We start from the raw sequence: 15,551 nt of genomic DNA, 5'->3' as shown, positions 1-15,551 counted from the left end.
CCAATTGACTTCCATTTAACAAGGGATTCCAATTCCTTATTAAACCACGGCTCCCTCACACGACCCTTTCCTCCCTGCCTGACAGGTACATACTTATCAAGGACACTCAATAGTTGCTCCTTGAACAAGCTCCACATATCAATTACGCCCTTGCCTTGAAGCCTACTTTTCCAAGCCACGCATCCTAAGTCATGCCTCACCGCATCATAATTTCCCTGCCCCCAGCTATAACTCTTCCCTGCAGTGTACACTTATCCCTCTCCATTACTGGAGTAATTGATTATCTATACAGGTAATCATTTTAATATTCTGAGGTGTGCCCTACCAGGTACAGAGAACTTATCAACTTTTAGAACCATTAGTTACGCTTGTACTTTCTCTCTAATGATACTTCCAGTATTTATTTCCTCAGTACCTCCACATTTAGCTCTTTTTTTCAGAATGCCATTTGTATATTCTATCATAAAGGCTGATGCAAGGTATTTATTCAACTCCTCACCCTTTCCTGGTTCTCCATTATTATGTGCTCAGCCTTATTCTCTAAAGGGTCTACGTTCATTTTGGCCTCTCTCTTCCTTTTCAGATATTAAAAGAAGCTCTTGCTGCCCATCTTGTATTACTTGCAAATGTAACCTCAATATTTATTTTCTTCCTTTCTGTTCTTTTGGCCATCTTTTGTAGGTTTTTAAAACTCTCTCAATTCTATGGCTTCTCTGTAACTAATGTTTGCCATACTGTCTGTTTCTTTTTTGTTTTGATGCTATTCCTAATTTCACTGGTTGACCATGGTTGGCTTTCTTCCTCAGTGAGACAAATCTTTGTTCTGAACTATTTTCTTAAATGTCTGCCATTGTTCCTCAACCATCTTTGCTGCTAATCTCCTTTCTGAGTCCACTTCAGCTCACTCTGCCCTCAATCCTTTATAATTATCCTTAGGTTTTACACCATTGCTTCTGACCCAAGTTTCTTCCCATCAAACTGAATATTAAGTTCTACCATGTTAAGGTCAGTTTTCTAGGGGATCTTTTACTCTGAGGTTATTTAATATGTCGACCTCATTGGCATTACCAGCTCCAAAATATCCTAATCCCAACTTTGGATGTGCTGTCAGCAAAGATAATTGAAGCTGAAATAAACTGAGGACTTACAATCCACTGGGAAAAATACCAGTGCAGAGAAACTGCAATGAAGCAATACCTTCAGTAAGGAAGGAGAGTGGAGAAATTGGCTGAGAAAACTGGGTGAATGGACTCAGTACTTTTCCTAGGATTGAAGAATCAAGGATTAGAGGGCATTAGTTTAAGGTTAAAGAGGAAAGAATAAAAGGGAACCTGAGAGGCAACATTTTTTATACAGAGGGTGGTACGCATATGGAATGAGCTGCCAGTGCAAGTGGCTGAGGGGGTTCATTGACAACATTCAAAAGGCATTTGGACAAATACATAGACAGAAAAGGATTAGAACGATATGGGCCAAGTGCAGGGAAATGGGGTTAGCGTAGACAAACATTTTTAGTCAGCATGGACCAGTTTGAGCCAAAGGGCCGGTCTTGTACTGTAGGACTCTATCACTCTAGAACAACTGGGTCAAAAATTCCGCTCTTCCTGCTATAAACAACTGAAGCCTTGAACCTCAACAAAGCAGAACTCAAACCTATTGCTCGAAAACTGAGCTCCATGGTCTACAGGTGTGAAGTATTTAAGTTTGAATTTAATTGTTCAGCAGCAAAAACTTTGATTAAAGACTCTGATTAAGTTGTTATCAGCACCCAAGTTATGCACAAAGTTAAAAAATTAAGCATTTGTGTGTTTTTAAAATAATAATTACTGCAATATTTAATTAAATAATTAATCATGTAACCATATTTAATTAAACCTACTTACTTGAGGTGCATTTGTTGCTACTAAAAATGCATTTGTACGTCCAGGATGATCATAATCATGCATGGCAGCTGCAACATAAAGTGCCATTAACTCCAGAGCTGGGATGTTTGATGCAAGACAGTTATAGCTATCATCAGAAATGGCACAACTTCTGGAGCACATGTAGGCAACCCGGCCTGGTGATATTCCACTATCAGAATCTAAGAAACATTGAATTTTGAAAAATTTATTTTAATGCCAGTTACTTAGAAAGTTTACAGGTTTTTTTTCCCGCTGTGACTTGTAAAGACTAACATTTAGTACACTTTGTAAACCACAAAATGATCATCTACTCTCAAATTAGCTGGCTCCAACATCAAAGAATCACAATATGGGGGGAGGAGGGGTGGGGAAGAGTGAAAATGACATTACTGAATGATGTCCCACATATCATTTGCTCCTAAGTCTTCTGGCATGTTTTCACTTTTTCTGTCTTCAAAAAATTTCAAAAGAATATTCAACAGAAAGCAATAGAGCACACAGAAGAATGGAAGAAGCATATCCTGCTAATTATTAATGAACATTTATTCCTCTCAAAGGCAGAGCACACATCAAACAGGGGCTATAGATCTCAGGACGCTACCTTATTAGTTTGTTAAATGATCCTATATACAAAATGTTTCCAAACTATACTTTTGATTATACAACAGATCAAACATACATGCTAAAACAGTAATCTGAATTTTCACAATTAAAGAAATGGGATATGACAAAATTTGTCTGTTTCAAAAATGTATTTGCTGTCATGTTTTTAAATGCTTAGGTAATCTCAATATTTAAGTTCAAAAGCACTATGTTGAAAAGTATTCTTCAACTCTTCTTTCATGCAAAGTATTACAACAGCAAAGCATTGTATATATTAGATGAAAAGCATATTAGCATAACAGAACAAAAAGTACAAACTTTTTTTATTTCAGCGTATAAATGATAATAGTTTTACTGAAACAGTGCAAGTTTGTACCTGTATCACTTCCCATGATGTGATCACTGTTTATTTGCTGGAATCCTGGAATAGGTCGAGTAGTTAAGTACCAAACAGCATGAAGCACATCAGTGGCATGGACACGATTGTGGTCTATTCAAAATAGTGAAACATGACAAGACAATAAGTGGAGTCAAAAACATATTCGTCAATTTCCTTTCTCTTTAAAGGAGCATTTTTTCCTTATAAAAAGATTGGGGAAAAAGTCTCCTTTGTTGATAAACTTAACTGATCATCAGTTATTGGACATCATGATATATCTTGGCAGTCGCCATCTACTTTCTCTATTTCCCCACTAACCCTCAATCCCTGTCCTATCCATCATGCTGCCAATACTTTTTGCTCCCCACCAACACATTTCCAGCTTCACCTCCCCTAAAATCTTCCCCTAAGACTTCGCTTTAGACATAAACAACTCTAGCTGAGAAATTATTTCAAACTAAAGGTATGATTATTCTTGTAATAGTTTGCCCAAGCCTTATTCTTCTTGTAGAAACTATGGTAGAGGATATCAGCAGAATATCCAATCATTAAGGGCAGGCTGAATTCTGCCTTCAATGTGATTTTCCAAATTATCCCCATTGCCCCTTCACCTCAGGCATGCGCAAGTCTTATTAATATGTCTGTAAAATGTACTCCAGTTCAATTAACACAGCTGATCAATAATAATGCAGGTTTTGTCTGTCCAGATTACTTGACAAGTTTAAGGGGCACATTTATTGTTCCATTTTATTTGGGTGATGGTACCTTGCACAAATGGAGAAACATGACATGTATGAAGGACTGGATGATGCACAGGCTGCTGCCAAGATTTGATGGCAGCGACAGGGTCGGTGGAGAACACAAGCAGAAAATGGTAAGGGATATCCAAAGTTACCGTGTCTGGAGACTCTATTTGGGAGAGTTGGAAAGAAATTAATGGAAGAGGTAGACAAAATAGGATACACATAACAAGACAGAGATGGGATGGAAAAAACGATATGGGATGATGGAACTGGTAAGGTGTGGTAAAATTGAAGATTCTCTAGATTTTAGTACAAAAATTGGAAATAACAAGTATGGACAAAGGTGACAACAATAGCTTGAATCATCCTGGGCTTCTACATAGGATAATCTCAATGGGCATGCCACCACCAAATTCATTCGAGGAAGCAGTTATAATGTTGTTGTAATGCCTGTGTCCTAATCAAGGACTTTGTCCAGGATTAAGCTTGATATTTAGAAAGATGCCTTCTCCAAGAATGGATGGCAAACTAATAACATGCGGGTTTCAAGGTAATGATATTAAGCCTTTAGATGTAACTTTGCAAAAAAAAGTTCCTAATGAGACTTTCACATTTTCAAACAACGGAAAAGCTCTGGACAAAACAGACAGTCATATTCTTAAACCAAAAAGAGAAAATGGTGGAAAATCTCAGCAGATATGGCAGCATCTGTAAGGAGAGAAAAGAGCTGATGTTTCGAGTCTAACTGACCCTTTGTCATATTTTTAGGTCTTTTATATACTTGGATAGCTTTATGCAACTTTTTATAAAGTAAAAGCCCTCAGTCCATTGTGAAGTTGTTGGTGAAAGATGAAGTAATTTGGAAAATAGCCATGGTGCAACAGGTCCCTCTATCGAAGGAAGTCAATTGGTTGTACATAGTTTGAGGGGCAGCACTCTACAAACATGAGGCAATGTGAACAGGCAAGCCTTCATGACCTATAAGTGCCAATGCAGAGCCTGAACCTGCACTGTCGGCATCATTCTGCTTCACTCTAGCTATCTAGGCAAGTGAAGCATATCCTCCCAAACTTCACAAAAAAAGCCGTGAAAGAGGAACTAGAAATCCTACATTTAAGAAGCACTGCTGCAGCACAGATATTTACTTGACCACAGATGGTTTGTTTGTAATATTTCAATACAAGTGGAAAGAGAAATACATTACATTTTAATATTGCAATAGTGTTCAGCACAAAGTCTGTAAAAACTGCATTTGCGCGACTCACTTGGAGGTAACGGACAATTATATTCATGTATCGAAATATGCATATTTACTTGTGACAAGTATGGAGTATATACCCTGTACTGGTAATTGTATGTAGACTGCACTGGCAAATCAAATTTTCTGACAACTTAATGATGATGATTATAAGGTAAATTTTCTTCTCCTGTTGTAAAACAGGAATATCTCTATTTTAGGTATGGCATTAGGGGATTTCATCACTCACTAAGGTTAATTTTGAGGTTGGCTCGAGAGTACATTTTTCTGTCTAAATAGGGCAACTAAATCTAAATATTTTGCTCTTGCATCAGAAACAAAAACAGGAAATGACATGATTTTATTCATGTTTTTAAAGTCTGGTTTGCATTGTAGCAGAGTACAACATCTCAATGCTAAGTGGTATACACTGAGCATAAGACGACAGAGCTTGGAGTCTGCACACACAATGTCTGAGAAATTGGGCTTCCTGTTATTATGGTCCAGTCATGTATCCAAGCCAGTCTTATTACTCAGTTACATTTTCTAACTATTCTTAAAGTGTCCAAACTAAGGTACTAATTAAAAACAAAGCTATATCTTTCAGAATTGTGTGATTAAATTTATACGATTACATTTGCCTACTGAATTGTCTTTTATGCATTTGAATTCCTTAATTAATGTTCTTACATGAAGACCTCAGCCTCTCCTAAATGCTTGTCTTGGACCTCATTTTATTTTTCCAAAGGTGTGTTTTTCTGCTAACAGAATGAAAATACTAGTTTCAATATGTACATTGCACCTAACTTTCCAGGATATATCAGCACCATTAAATCAATTGTACTAATCTAATGTATTCCCTGTAAGTCTCAACAGTCCATGTTCAGTTGTTTTACAGACTTGAGCAGGATCCTTCAGAAAGAAAAATTTGCACCAAGTGCTTTTATTTTGAAAAGAGAACATAAGTCACATCAAAGCAAGAAAAAAAAATCACAGAATGGTTGTGTACCATTTACATCAGCTTTTGTTTTCTGTTTTGTAAACTTTGGCAAGTTTCTAGAACTGTGAATGCTTTTTCTTATCTTCAACTTTATAAGTGTAAACTCTAAAGTCCAAAAATATCACAGTAATTAAAATTTTATTTCATTCAAATTTACACACATTCTATCTACTTAAGTTTGACAAAGTGAGCCACGATATCTTCTCGTTCTAATCACATTTTTATTTGAAGAAAGAGATGAACAAATGTGAAAGGATGAGAAAAAGGAAGTACATTGAAGCTGAGAAGACCTCTTACTACTGGGAATGGGTCTGCATGAAGGTGGAAGAGTGTATGGTCAAGGATAAGGCAAATGAACACAGATGAAGGGGGAAGGAGGAGATGAAAAAGGGGAAAGGTGAAATAGGTATAGGATGTGATGGGAACCTGAAGTGAAAAATGCTAGGAAAAGGATAAAGAAAATAAACCAATAGTAGTAAAATGTTCTTTTCAACTGTAACCAAAAAGTGCATCTTGTTACCATCCGTGGTTCCTGCCACAACAATACCAAGCAACTCACTACCTTCTATTTCAAAGGAAACCAAGGACAGATGAGGCAGTGGCTGAAGACAAAAACATCTGAAAGGGTTCAAACATTTTTGTGTGCGCAAAGGAATCAAGTACGCATTATTATGCGAAGTGGCAGTCACCCCAGCATGAAAGACTGGAAATTAAAGCACATTTTAAGATCTTCAGTGAAATAAAAATGCTTCTAGGCTACTTTAAATGAGTGAAATTATTAGCTATGAAGTGGATAGAAACTTGAGTACTGCTTTCTATTACCATCAAGACTGTAGACAAATGCATTTGTATAAAATCACCAAAGTGGACTTAGCATTTCAATATGTTAGCTTTTTATGCAGTTAGCATATGTATTGAAGTATGAAATCCATTCTGAAAGCTGACAAACTATTAACATCAGACAAAGAACTACAGAAGCCAAAGGTTTTTCAAGTGAACTCAAAATGTTAACTCTGCTTTTTTCTCACAGATGCTGCCAGACCTGCTGAGTTTCTGCAGTAATTTCTGTTTTTGTTGCAGAATGTTCTTGTTGGTTTATATACATCATTGGCAGAAAAGCCTCAATAACAGGGCAAAGTGTTACCACCCACAAGCTAAGATTGTCATCTAAAATGTTTTTGTTCATCACATATAAAGGCAAGGTTAGTCAGTCTCAGTCATTCAAATCAAGTTAACATGAGGGGGCACGGGATACTTCGATTTTTTGGTATCCTCTGTCAGATTTGGATTCTAAAACCACTCCCAATTTATTACAAAGTAAGATCCGTTTCACCTAAAATTTCAACAATTTGACACAATGAAATTGAAATTGGACAGTCATAAATAGTTTCTGTAAGTGGATAACAGACCAAATGAATTTCATCATTTTGATCGTTTTCATCTTATCCTTCCTCTAAAACAGCTTAAGCTTGCTGCAGCCCAAGGTAACATATTCAAGTTTCAGTTTCATGAAAAAACTGGGAATTAGGGTAGCCATATTTCCCAAGTGTACCATTTCTAACTTACATATTTTAAGTAATAATAGGCCTGTCATTTCCCCATGTTCAAAAGAGAAGGTTCCCAATTTGTTGCAATGACAGTCAGCTTGTCATTTCTGAAAATGGAAAAGTCTTGAGCATCTAGAGCAACGAGGAGAAAGTGAGGTCTGCAGATGCTGGAGATCAAAGTTGAAACTTTATTGCTGGAACAGCACAGCAGGTCAGGCAGCATCCAGGGAACAGGAGATTCGACGTTTCGGGCACAGGCCCTTCTTCAGGAAGAAGGGCCTGTGCCCGAAACGTCGAATCTCCTGTTCCCTGGATGCTGCCTGACCTGCTGTGCTGTTCCAGCAATAAAGTTTCATCTAGAGCAACAGCAATCCAGCAGAAACGCCGAAAATGGCCTACTACAGACTCCCAAACTCGCCTGAACCTGGTGTGGAATCCACACCTGGACAAACTCCCATCTCCACCCTGCTCTGGGTTTTGTTCTGTCTCTTGCCTCTTTTAATTTTGTAGTCAGCTTCTCATCTTTAATTTAACAAACAGGTCCAACTGGTCATTGAGCTTCTGGTCAATGTGACGGATGATGATGATCCAGCAAAACTCTCCTACATATTGAGTGCGGGAATAACTGCTCATTGACTACTGACCAGATGTTTCCTTCCTTCCATCCATGCCACTCCTCCAACCTGAGGAGCAGGAGCAACAAGATGGATAAAAGGGAGCATGTGATTGGAGGAGCAGGAGCAATCAGTGCAGGAGAGAGAGTATCTGTGACTGTCCTTTCCACACTCTCTCCTCTCAGCTCTGCTCTACAGTCAATTTTTACTCTCAACAACTGTCAATTTAATTGACAGTTTAAGATTTTTTTGAAATAAAATTAGAGCTGACTGTTGCTGTGAGTAGCAACTGCTGCTTCCCACCTTCAGACAGCTTTGTGACTTTGCAGCAAGCATTAAAAAGAATTGTAACCTTCAAGTCTTCCGTATTGTCAGCAGCACTTTTTTTTTTAAAGCTAGTCTTTCAGAAGAAATGATAAACATATATCAATGGCTGATTTCCAAAACCTCAAATGCTGGAAACCTGCCATTGGGTGAAAATTTCTTATCCCTGAAGAAAAAAAAGAGGACACAGTCAAAAAGACTGATAAATAAAGCTAAGGACAAGACAAGTGGAGAAGCAAAAACAGAAGAGGAGATAGAGAAAATGGCACAGAGATACTAAAGCAAAGACAAGTAATTCTCTCCAATTTGGCATTTGCAATGTCACGTATGATAATATATCCTTTATAGAGACATGTAGCTGTTAGATAAACAGGGGTACTATTAATACTTACATGGAATGTCACGGTAACCATTTTCCAGTGCACGAAAGTAGCTTATAAATTCCCGAACAGGGATTTTAAAGAGATCAAATAAGCCAGTATCAAGAAACAGGGAGTAAATGACCTAAAACACCAAAATGGTTTTGTTGGTTATTAGAGATTACAAAGGGAAAATAATCGGCAAATTACAATTGCTCACGTTTTGACTATTAGTGTACACAGTTATTGTCGTGCTTAGTATCATTTCACAACAGATTATTCACAACTGGTTTGCGCAGTCATATTCGCATTCATGGATCAGATATTTTAGCACATACGTATACTTTAAAATTCATTAGCTAGTTTGCTATGAGTAGTATCAGAAGTTCGTAAAAATCAAGTAGACAAATCAGTTAACTTTTTGAAAAAATTAGGCTATTGAAACAATCTGAAATCCATCAGATGTATATCTATAATTTCTTAGTATTCACATCACGAGAGATTTTAAAATATTTTTTAAACAATTTTAGAGAAAAATACAAGGTTATCCAAATTCTGATGTCTCAATTTTTTTGAAAACCAAGATTAAAAAACAATCAAACCTTTCCTCTTAAAACCCTTTTATTTCCCCTCATTCTTTCCAGTCTGATACACCTGCAGATAGGACATCAGCTGAGGGTTTTCATCACATTGCTCTTCAGACAGTGAGGAAGACATACTGCAGTACATAATAGGATGCAACTCCTCTACCTTTCAACTCTCAGACAGTAAAACAGTTTCCACTTGACTACACTGACACTTGGATCATTGCATGGAATCTACACATTTGCATAGTGTAAAAATAATAATTATCATATTTTTATTCTTGTTTGAAAAAAACTCAAAATCTAGTAACTTAATCCAAGCATAATCCCTTTGTAAATACCTTTAGTCATCATAATTTTAACCTCTAGCTGTTTTTTATGAAATCTCCCTTTTACGATTTCTATCAATCATGAATAGTCAGTCGACATTATGGACATTTCCGATCACAATGCTATTGCTGTGGAAAAGTAGACCTCTGAAAGGCTTAAGGGAAACTAAGTTCATTCATGCTTCTTTTGTTCACACTGCAATGGAAGTGTTGCAAATGGATCAGTGCTTCATTTGGTGACTCAGCTGAGAAGAGTCAGCATCTTCAATATCATACACTGGATACTGCTGAACAGTCTATTGTGTGAGCTGTTGATTCACTCTAAAATTTTAATATATCAGAAAAGAAAATTTTGCTGACTCACTGATGCTACTTTTTATTTTTGATTAGTCTTTGAAAGATGAAGTGTTTAAGTTCCCAGATGCCATAAATATTAATTAGGAAATAAAATTTTAAAACAGAAATTTGAAGTTTAGAATCCAAAAGCACTGAAAATTATAACATTTTGGTTCTTGGTTTTTCTGCTTTGATCTTTGAAATAGAAATAAAGATCCTGAAAATTATCGCTCATTAAGAAATTGCACAAACTTGTGCTTGGTCGGTCTTTGTAAATCGTACATCTAAAATTTAATGATGCAAAACAAAAGTCATAACATATTTTTAAACGTTCAAACTCTGAACTATAATACTTAATGTTCAACTTTTCTAAAACAGAACTTTGGCATGTGAATTTAAACAAATTCTTAAACCATAAATGGGCATTTTGGATTCTTATTCATAATTGAATTAACTAATATAATTGTTCATAAAGTTTTTTGTGAAAGTTAACTTACACTTAATCATAGCAAAATAAACCATCAGTCAGAAAACTAACCTGACTAAGAATTCTTCCAGATTGTCCACCTGTCATCTCCACAAGTTCAAAAATGGGAAAATTCCAATTATTTAGCTTTTCCATGCATAGGTCAGTGCCTTGTCCTTCGATCAGCTCAACTGAAAGTTCTGGCAGCTTTGTTGGTTTAAAAAGACATGATATCAAAGCCTATGTCACTGTATCTCATTTTGCAAGACATTTTTTCTTTCAAATGCTATCAACTGTTCCAAAAACAATCTGGTATACTATTTGTCCTCTGGCCAGCACCTACCCATGCAGGCATAGGAACATACCTTTTCACCTCTCTTTCCAAAGTTTCAAACCCCAAACATTCCTTCTAGGCGAAACAGAAATTTATTTATATTTCATTCATCTTAGCATACTGCTAAAAGTAGATTGTGTGTCTGCTTTGTGGAATACCTGTGTTCAATTCTGATATCTTGACCACAAAAAGGAGGTCAAATCAAATCCATCCCGTTCGATAAAGTTCCCCATGGGAGACTGATTAGCAAGGTTAGATCTCACGGAATACAGGGAGAACTAGTCATTTGGATACAGAACTGGCTCAAAGGTAGAATACAGAGGGTGGTGGTGGAGGGTTGCAGATGGAGTTTAATTTAGATAAATGCGAGGTGTTGCATTTTGGGAAAGCAAATCTTAGCAGGACTTATACACTTAACGGTAAGGTCCTAGGGAGTGTTGCTGAACAAAGAGATCTTGGAGTGCAGGTTCATAGCTCCTTGAAAGTGGAGTCGCAGGTAGATAGGATAGTGAAGAAGGCGTTTAGTATGCTTTCCTTTATTGGTCACAGTATTGAGTACAGGAGTTAGGAGGTCATGTTGCGGCTGCACAGGACATTGGTTAGGCCACTGTTGTAATATTGCGTGCAGTTCTGGTCTCCTTTCTATTGGAAAGATGTTATGAAACTTGAAAGGGTTCAGAAACGATTTACATGGATGTTTTAAGGGTTGGAGGTTTTGAGCTATAGGGAGAGGCTGAACAGGCTGAGGCAGTTTTCCCTGGAGCATCGGAGGCTGAGGGGTGACCTTATAGAGGTTTACAAAATTATGAGAGGCATGGATAGGATAAATAGATAAAGTCTTTTCCCTGGGGTTGGGGAGTCCAGAACTAGAGGGCATAGGTTTAGGATGAGAGGGGAAAGATATAAAAGAGACCTAAGAGCAACTTTTTCCACACAAAGTATGGTACGTGTATGGAATGAGCTGCCAGAAGATGTGGTGGAGGCTGGTACAATTGCAACATTTAAGAGGCATTTGGATGGGTATATGAGCAGGAAGGGTTTGGAGGGATATGGGTCAGGTGCTGGTAGGTGGGACTAGATTGGGTTGGGATAGCTGGTCGGCATGGACGGGTTGGACCGAAGGGTCTGTTTCATGCTGTACATCTCTATGACTCTATCACCACCCATCAGTCTACTCTCTATTAATAGCAAGGTGATGTTGTCTCTGCTATGAACCAGGACTTACTACAGAACAAGTGCTCATTGACACACAATTTGGATGTTGCGAAGTCAAGGTATGTCATGACCTCATTACAGCTTTCGTCCAAATATGTACAAAACAACAGAACTCCATAAGTGAGAGGAGGAGAGACAGTGACAGTCCTTAATATCAGAGCAGCATTTGATCTGTGATACTGAGGAGTCCAAAGAAAACTGGTGCCAAAGGGAATCGAGGAAAAACTGCCCAGTGTCTAAATTCATACCAAATACCAAAGAAAATGGTTGGGATTTTGCAGGCTAATCAATTTAACCATAGGACATTATTGCAAGAGGTCCTCAGGTCGCCACATCATAGCCCCAACTACTTTTAATCGGCTTTTTAAAGGACTTTTTCCCTCCATCATAAGGCCAGAGATGGGGATGTTTGCTGATGATTGCACAATGTAAACAACATTTATAATTCTTCAAATATTGAAGCAGACATATCCAAGGGAACAAAACCTGGACAACATTCAGGCTTGAGCTAATAAGTGGCATGTAACAATTGTAACAAACAATAACCTAGGCAATGGCAATGTCCAAAAAGAGAAAATCCAACCATTGCCCCTCAATGTTCAATGATATTACCATCACTGAATATTTTTACTTCCTGTGGTAGAATATTCAAGAGGGTCAAGAAAATCTCTTGATATTAACTGCAATATTTAACATCAAAAGACATGAAATGTCAAAAATATTTCACTCACTATTTGCTATCAATAATTTCTATCAATTGCCACACAAGAATTCAAATATAAATTCTATGGTTATGTTACGTATTCATATAGGAATGACAGATCAAATTCAATGCACTTCTGCTGAATCAGTAAACAAAAACAAATGAAGAATCAATCAAGGAAATTAGCCTCACCCCAGACTGATTATTTTGTGCTTGCATCTGCTGGTCCTCAATACCAGTAAATTTCATGGATCCTTCATTTTCTAATTGTTCCCTTTTGTCAACTCCAGATATGTGTTCATCCTTAAATCCATTGTCAGGAGCTGTACCTTCATCTTAAAACAAAAACACATAATTTTTCTTACACTATTCCATCTCATTTGTGAAAATGCGGTTTTATACACCAAGTACTAACTAAGAACTTCCTTCTGACACAAGGATATAAATCTCACTTAAATTATTTTAAACACTGATCTTAAACCCAAAAATGATGGAGAGGGGAAAAAATGCCTTTACAGAAAGACAATAAAAAAAATTATTACAGTTAAAATGCAAGTTATGAAACAACATTTAAAATAATGCTGTTTATTTTTATGCTACTTTTTAATACAGGTAGAAGATCCTTTATTCGAACATCCAAAAACCAAAAAGCTCTGAAATCCGAAGGTTTTTTGTGAAGTTTTCCTCATCAGCAAGGTTGTTTGGCATGCAGTTAGCTCAAGTCGACACCCATTCGATGTGTGTCACTCAGATGCAACGTGAGGGGACATGGCCAAGCACTGACCATCCTGTTCTTATTTAGAAGTCAGCTCCTCCAGTAAGATTATTAAAAATTTCACTATTAAACTGTCACTTATTCTGAAAACCGAATAATTCCAAAAAACAGCTGGTCCCGAGCATTTCGAATAAAGGATCGTCTACCGGTATATTTTTCTGATCATTGCCTGTGATGCTAACTTTCCAGAAAAAAGTCAATTGCATTGTTTTATTGCAAAAAACCCATTATTAAAAGCAAATGAATGAGTTACTTCAGATTGAGAAATTTTACCATATCTGAGCTATGTCAAAAATTTAGAATTTCATGATCGTTGTATAAACACACGGCAAGAAAATTAACAATGTCCCTGCAATGTCCAACATTCTGCCAGCTAAACAAAAATAAGCAGATCCCAACAATGATTTTTACCCATGACACAATATTGTTGCTAAAGAAGGAAACCTCAATTAGCACATACCTTGTCTTTTGGTGCAGGGCGATTCTGCAACTGACTGCAAACTGCTGTCTCCTGAATCTATATTTTGTACAGGTCTAAGCATATTTCGTCCACAACTGGAACAAATTCATTTTAAAAGACAGAAATAAGAAGTCATTCTGAAGCAAATTTATTTTCCAACAATCCAGAATGATCAAGTTTTATTCTATATATCATCGTTCTGCATTAAGTTGCAAGATTTGCAAAACTGGCTAAATTCTGTTTGCAAATGCATGGTTTTCCAAGATCAAATTCAAAGTTTTTCATCTTGCACTCATTAGGATAAGGTTGTAAGGAGCACACTGGAAAAACAGAAGACCAAGTTATATAGCATAAGTGGGTGCAGATATGTCAAAATAGCATTGGCATTGCAATATGCAGCAAGAACAGTTAACTGTCAAAATTAGTTTGCAGACAAGAAAGGGAGACCGACTAGTCAAGGTGTTGCCACGGGAATGCAATAGACGCTGGCAGCCTCCATGTCTCCTTCGGTTTCATGAAAAGAAGCACAAAAGTATATGAATTTCTTTGCCAACACAAAACTGAGTCCTATGTATGTAGCTTATCGCACATGCAAACTTGTCACACAGCAAGTCTGACTGATTATTTTAATTTAGTTTTCAGTGTAATTCTGAGCACAATTGGATTATTTAATAAATAACATCCAACAACAAAATCACATTTAATTTGTGCACATCTTTCCAAGGCTTACAAGAATGATCTGGCTGAGTAAAATCAACATGCTACCTACAGCGAATGTTTGATAGGATGTGCTGTTTGATATGGTCTGCGAGCCAACATAACTAATACCACACAAGCACTGAAATTCATAGATTACACATTTGTGTTGTAGGGTTTACTACAAACTGACAGCATGAGAAAGCTAGCTTTGTCTATTATTGAAATTAGTTAAACACTTATTTCTTCCAGAGTCATCTGGGAACTTCTAAGAGCTAAAACTGGTGGACAGAGGCCCTTTCATGACTTTGCAGTACATAGTGAGCTATTTGATTAGGTAGCTATTGCCAAGCATGATTGTTTTAAAATGCCCTATTGTAACGTTACATTTTTATACTGCTTGGATGGTTAGGGCTTAATTCACAAGCTGCTCAATAACACAGATCCCGTAGCACATAAAAGTGCAGGAACCCAACACATTGATCACTGACATAGGCTTTTGGTAGATAGTACTAAAGAAACTTTGTGCATATTTCTCAACTTGCAGAGAGTAAAGGGAGCTTGCTTGATTGCTCCATTTTAATGATGAATTTATATTAAGTTAATGTATTACATTTCGGAAAGAAATTCTTTGATGCAACTGAACCTTCAAATATCACAAATGTGTCAACTATAGTTTGGAAATATCCAAGGAGTAGAAGGTCGGTGGTCATTCCATCAAAAGACATGCTTCTAATAGCAATCAACGAAGATGCACACAACAGCTTAGCCTATTGGGGCCTAAAGGTAACACAACTATTTGAACATACATGCTGTCATTGAAATTAAACTCAACTACAAATGCTGTGAAGTTAATGAGTTCACTGAACAGGTTCAGACAGTAGTGACACATCCAGAGTGCCATTATTTTGCAACATACTGCAAATGTCAATGGCTTCTTTGA

At 37.0% G+C, this 15,551-nt stretch overlaps 1 protein-coding gene across 1 annotated transcript in view; it reads right to left on the bottom strand.

Annotated features, from left to right (window-relative positions):
- Window positions 1–15,551, bottom strand: part of pde3b (phosphodiesterase 3B) — a 123,377-nt gene that overhangs the window by 10,805 nt on the left and 97,021 nt on the right. The window contains exons 7-12 of the mRNA XM_043705806.1: window positions 13,913–14,007; window positions 12,870–13,012; window positions 10,498–10,632; window positions 8,744–8,855; window positions 2,884–2,997; window positions 1,884–2,083 (exon numbers count right to left, since the gene is read on the bottom strand). Of these exons, the coding sequence (XP_043561741.1) occupies window positions 1,884–2,083; window positions 2,884–2,997; window positions 8,744–8,855; window positions 10,498–10,632; window positions 12,870–13,012; window positions 13,913–14,007 (799 nt within the window). The remainder of the gene's footprint in view (window positions 1–1,883; window positions 2,084–2,883; window positions 2,998–8,743; window positions 8,856–10,497; window positions 10,633–12,869; window positions 13,013–13,912; window positions 14,008–15,551) is intronic.

Source organism: Chiloscyllium plagiosum, chromosome 16 (assembly GCF_004010195.1).
Source record: "Chiloscyllium plagiosum isolate BGI_BamShark_2017 chromosome 16, ASM401019v2, whole genome shotgun sequence".
NCBI classification, from domain to species: Eukaryota; Metazoa; Chordata; class Chondrichthyes; order Orectolobiformes; family Hemiscylliidae; genus Chiloscyllium; species Chiloscyllium plagiosum.
The sequence above is the reverse complement of the archived record's forward strand: the minus strand, read 5'-3'. Positions and strand labels throughout refer to the sequence as shown.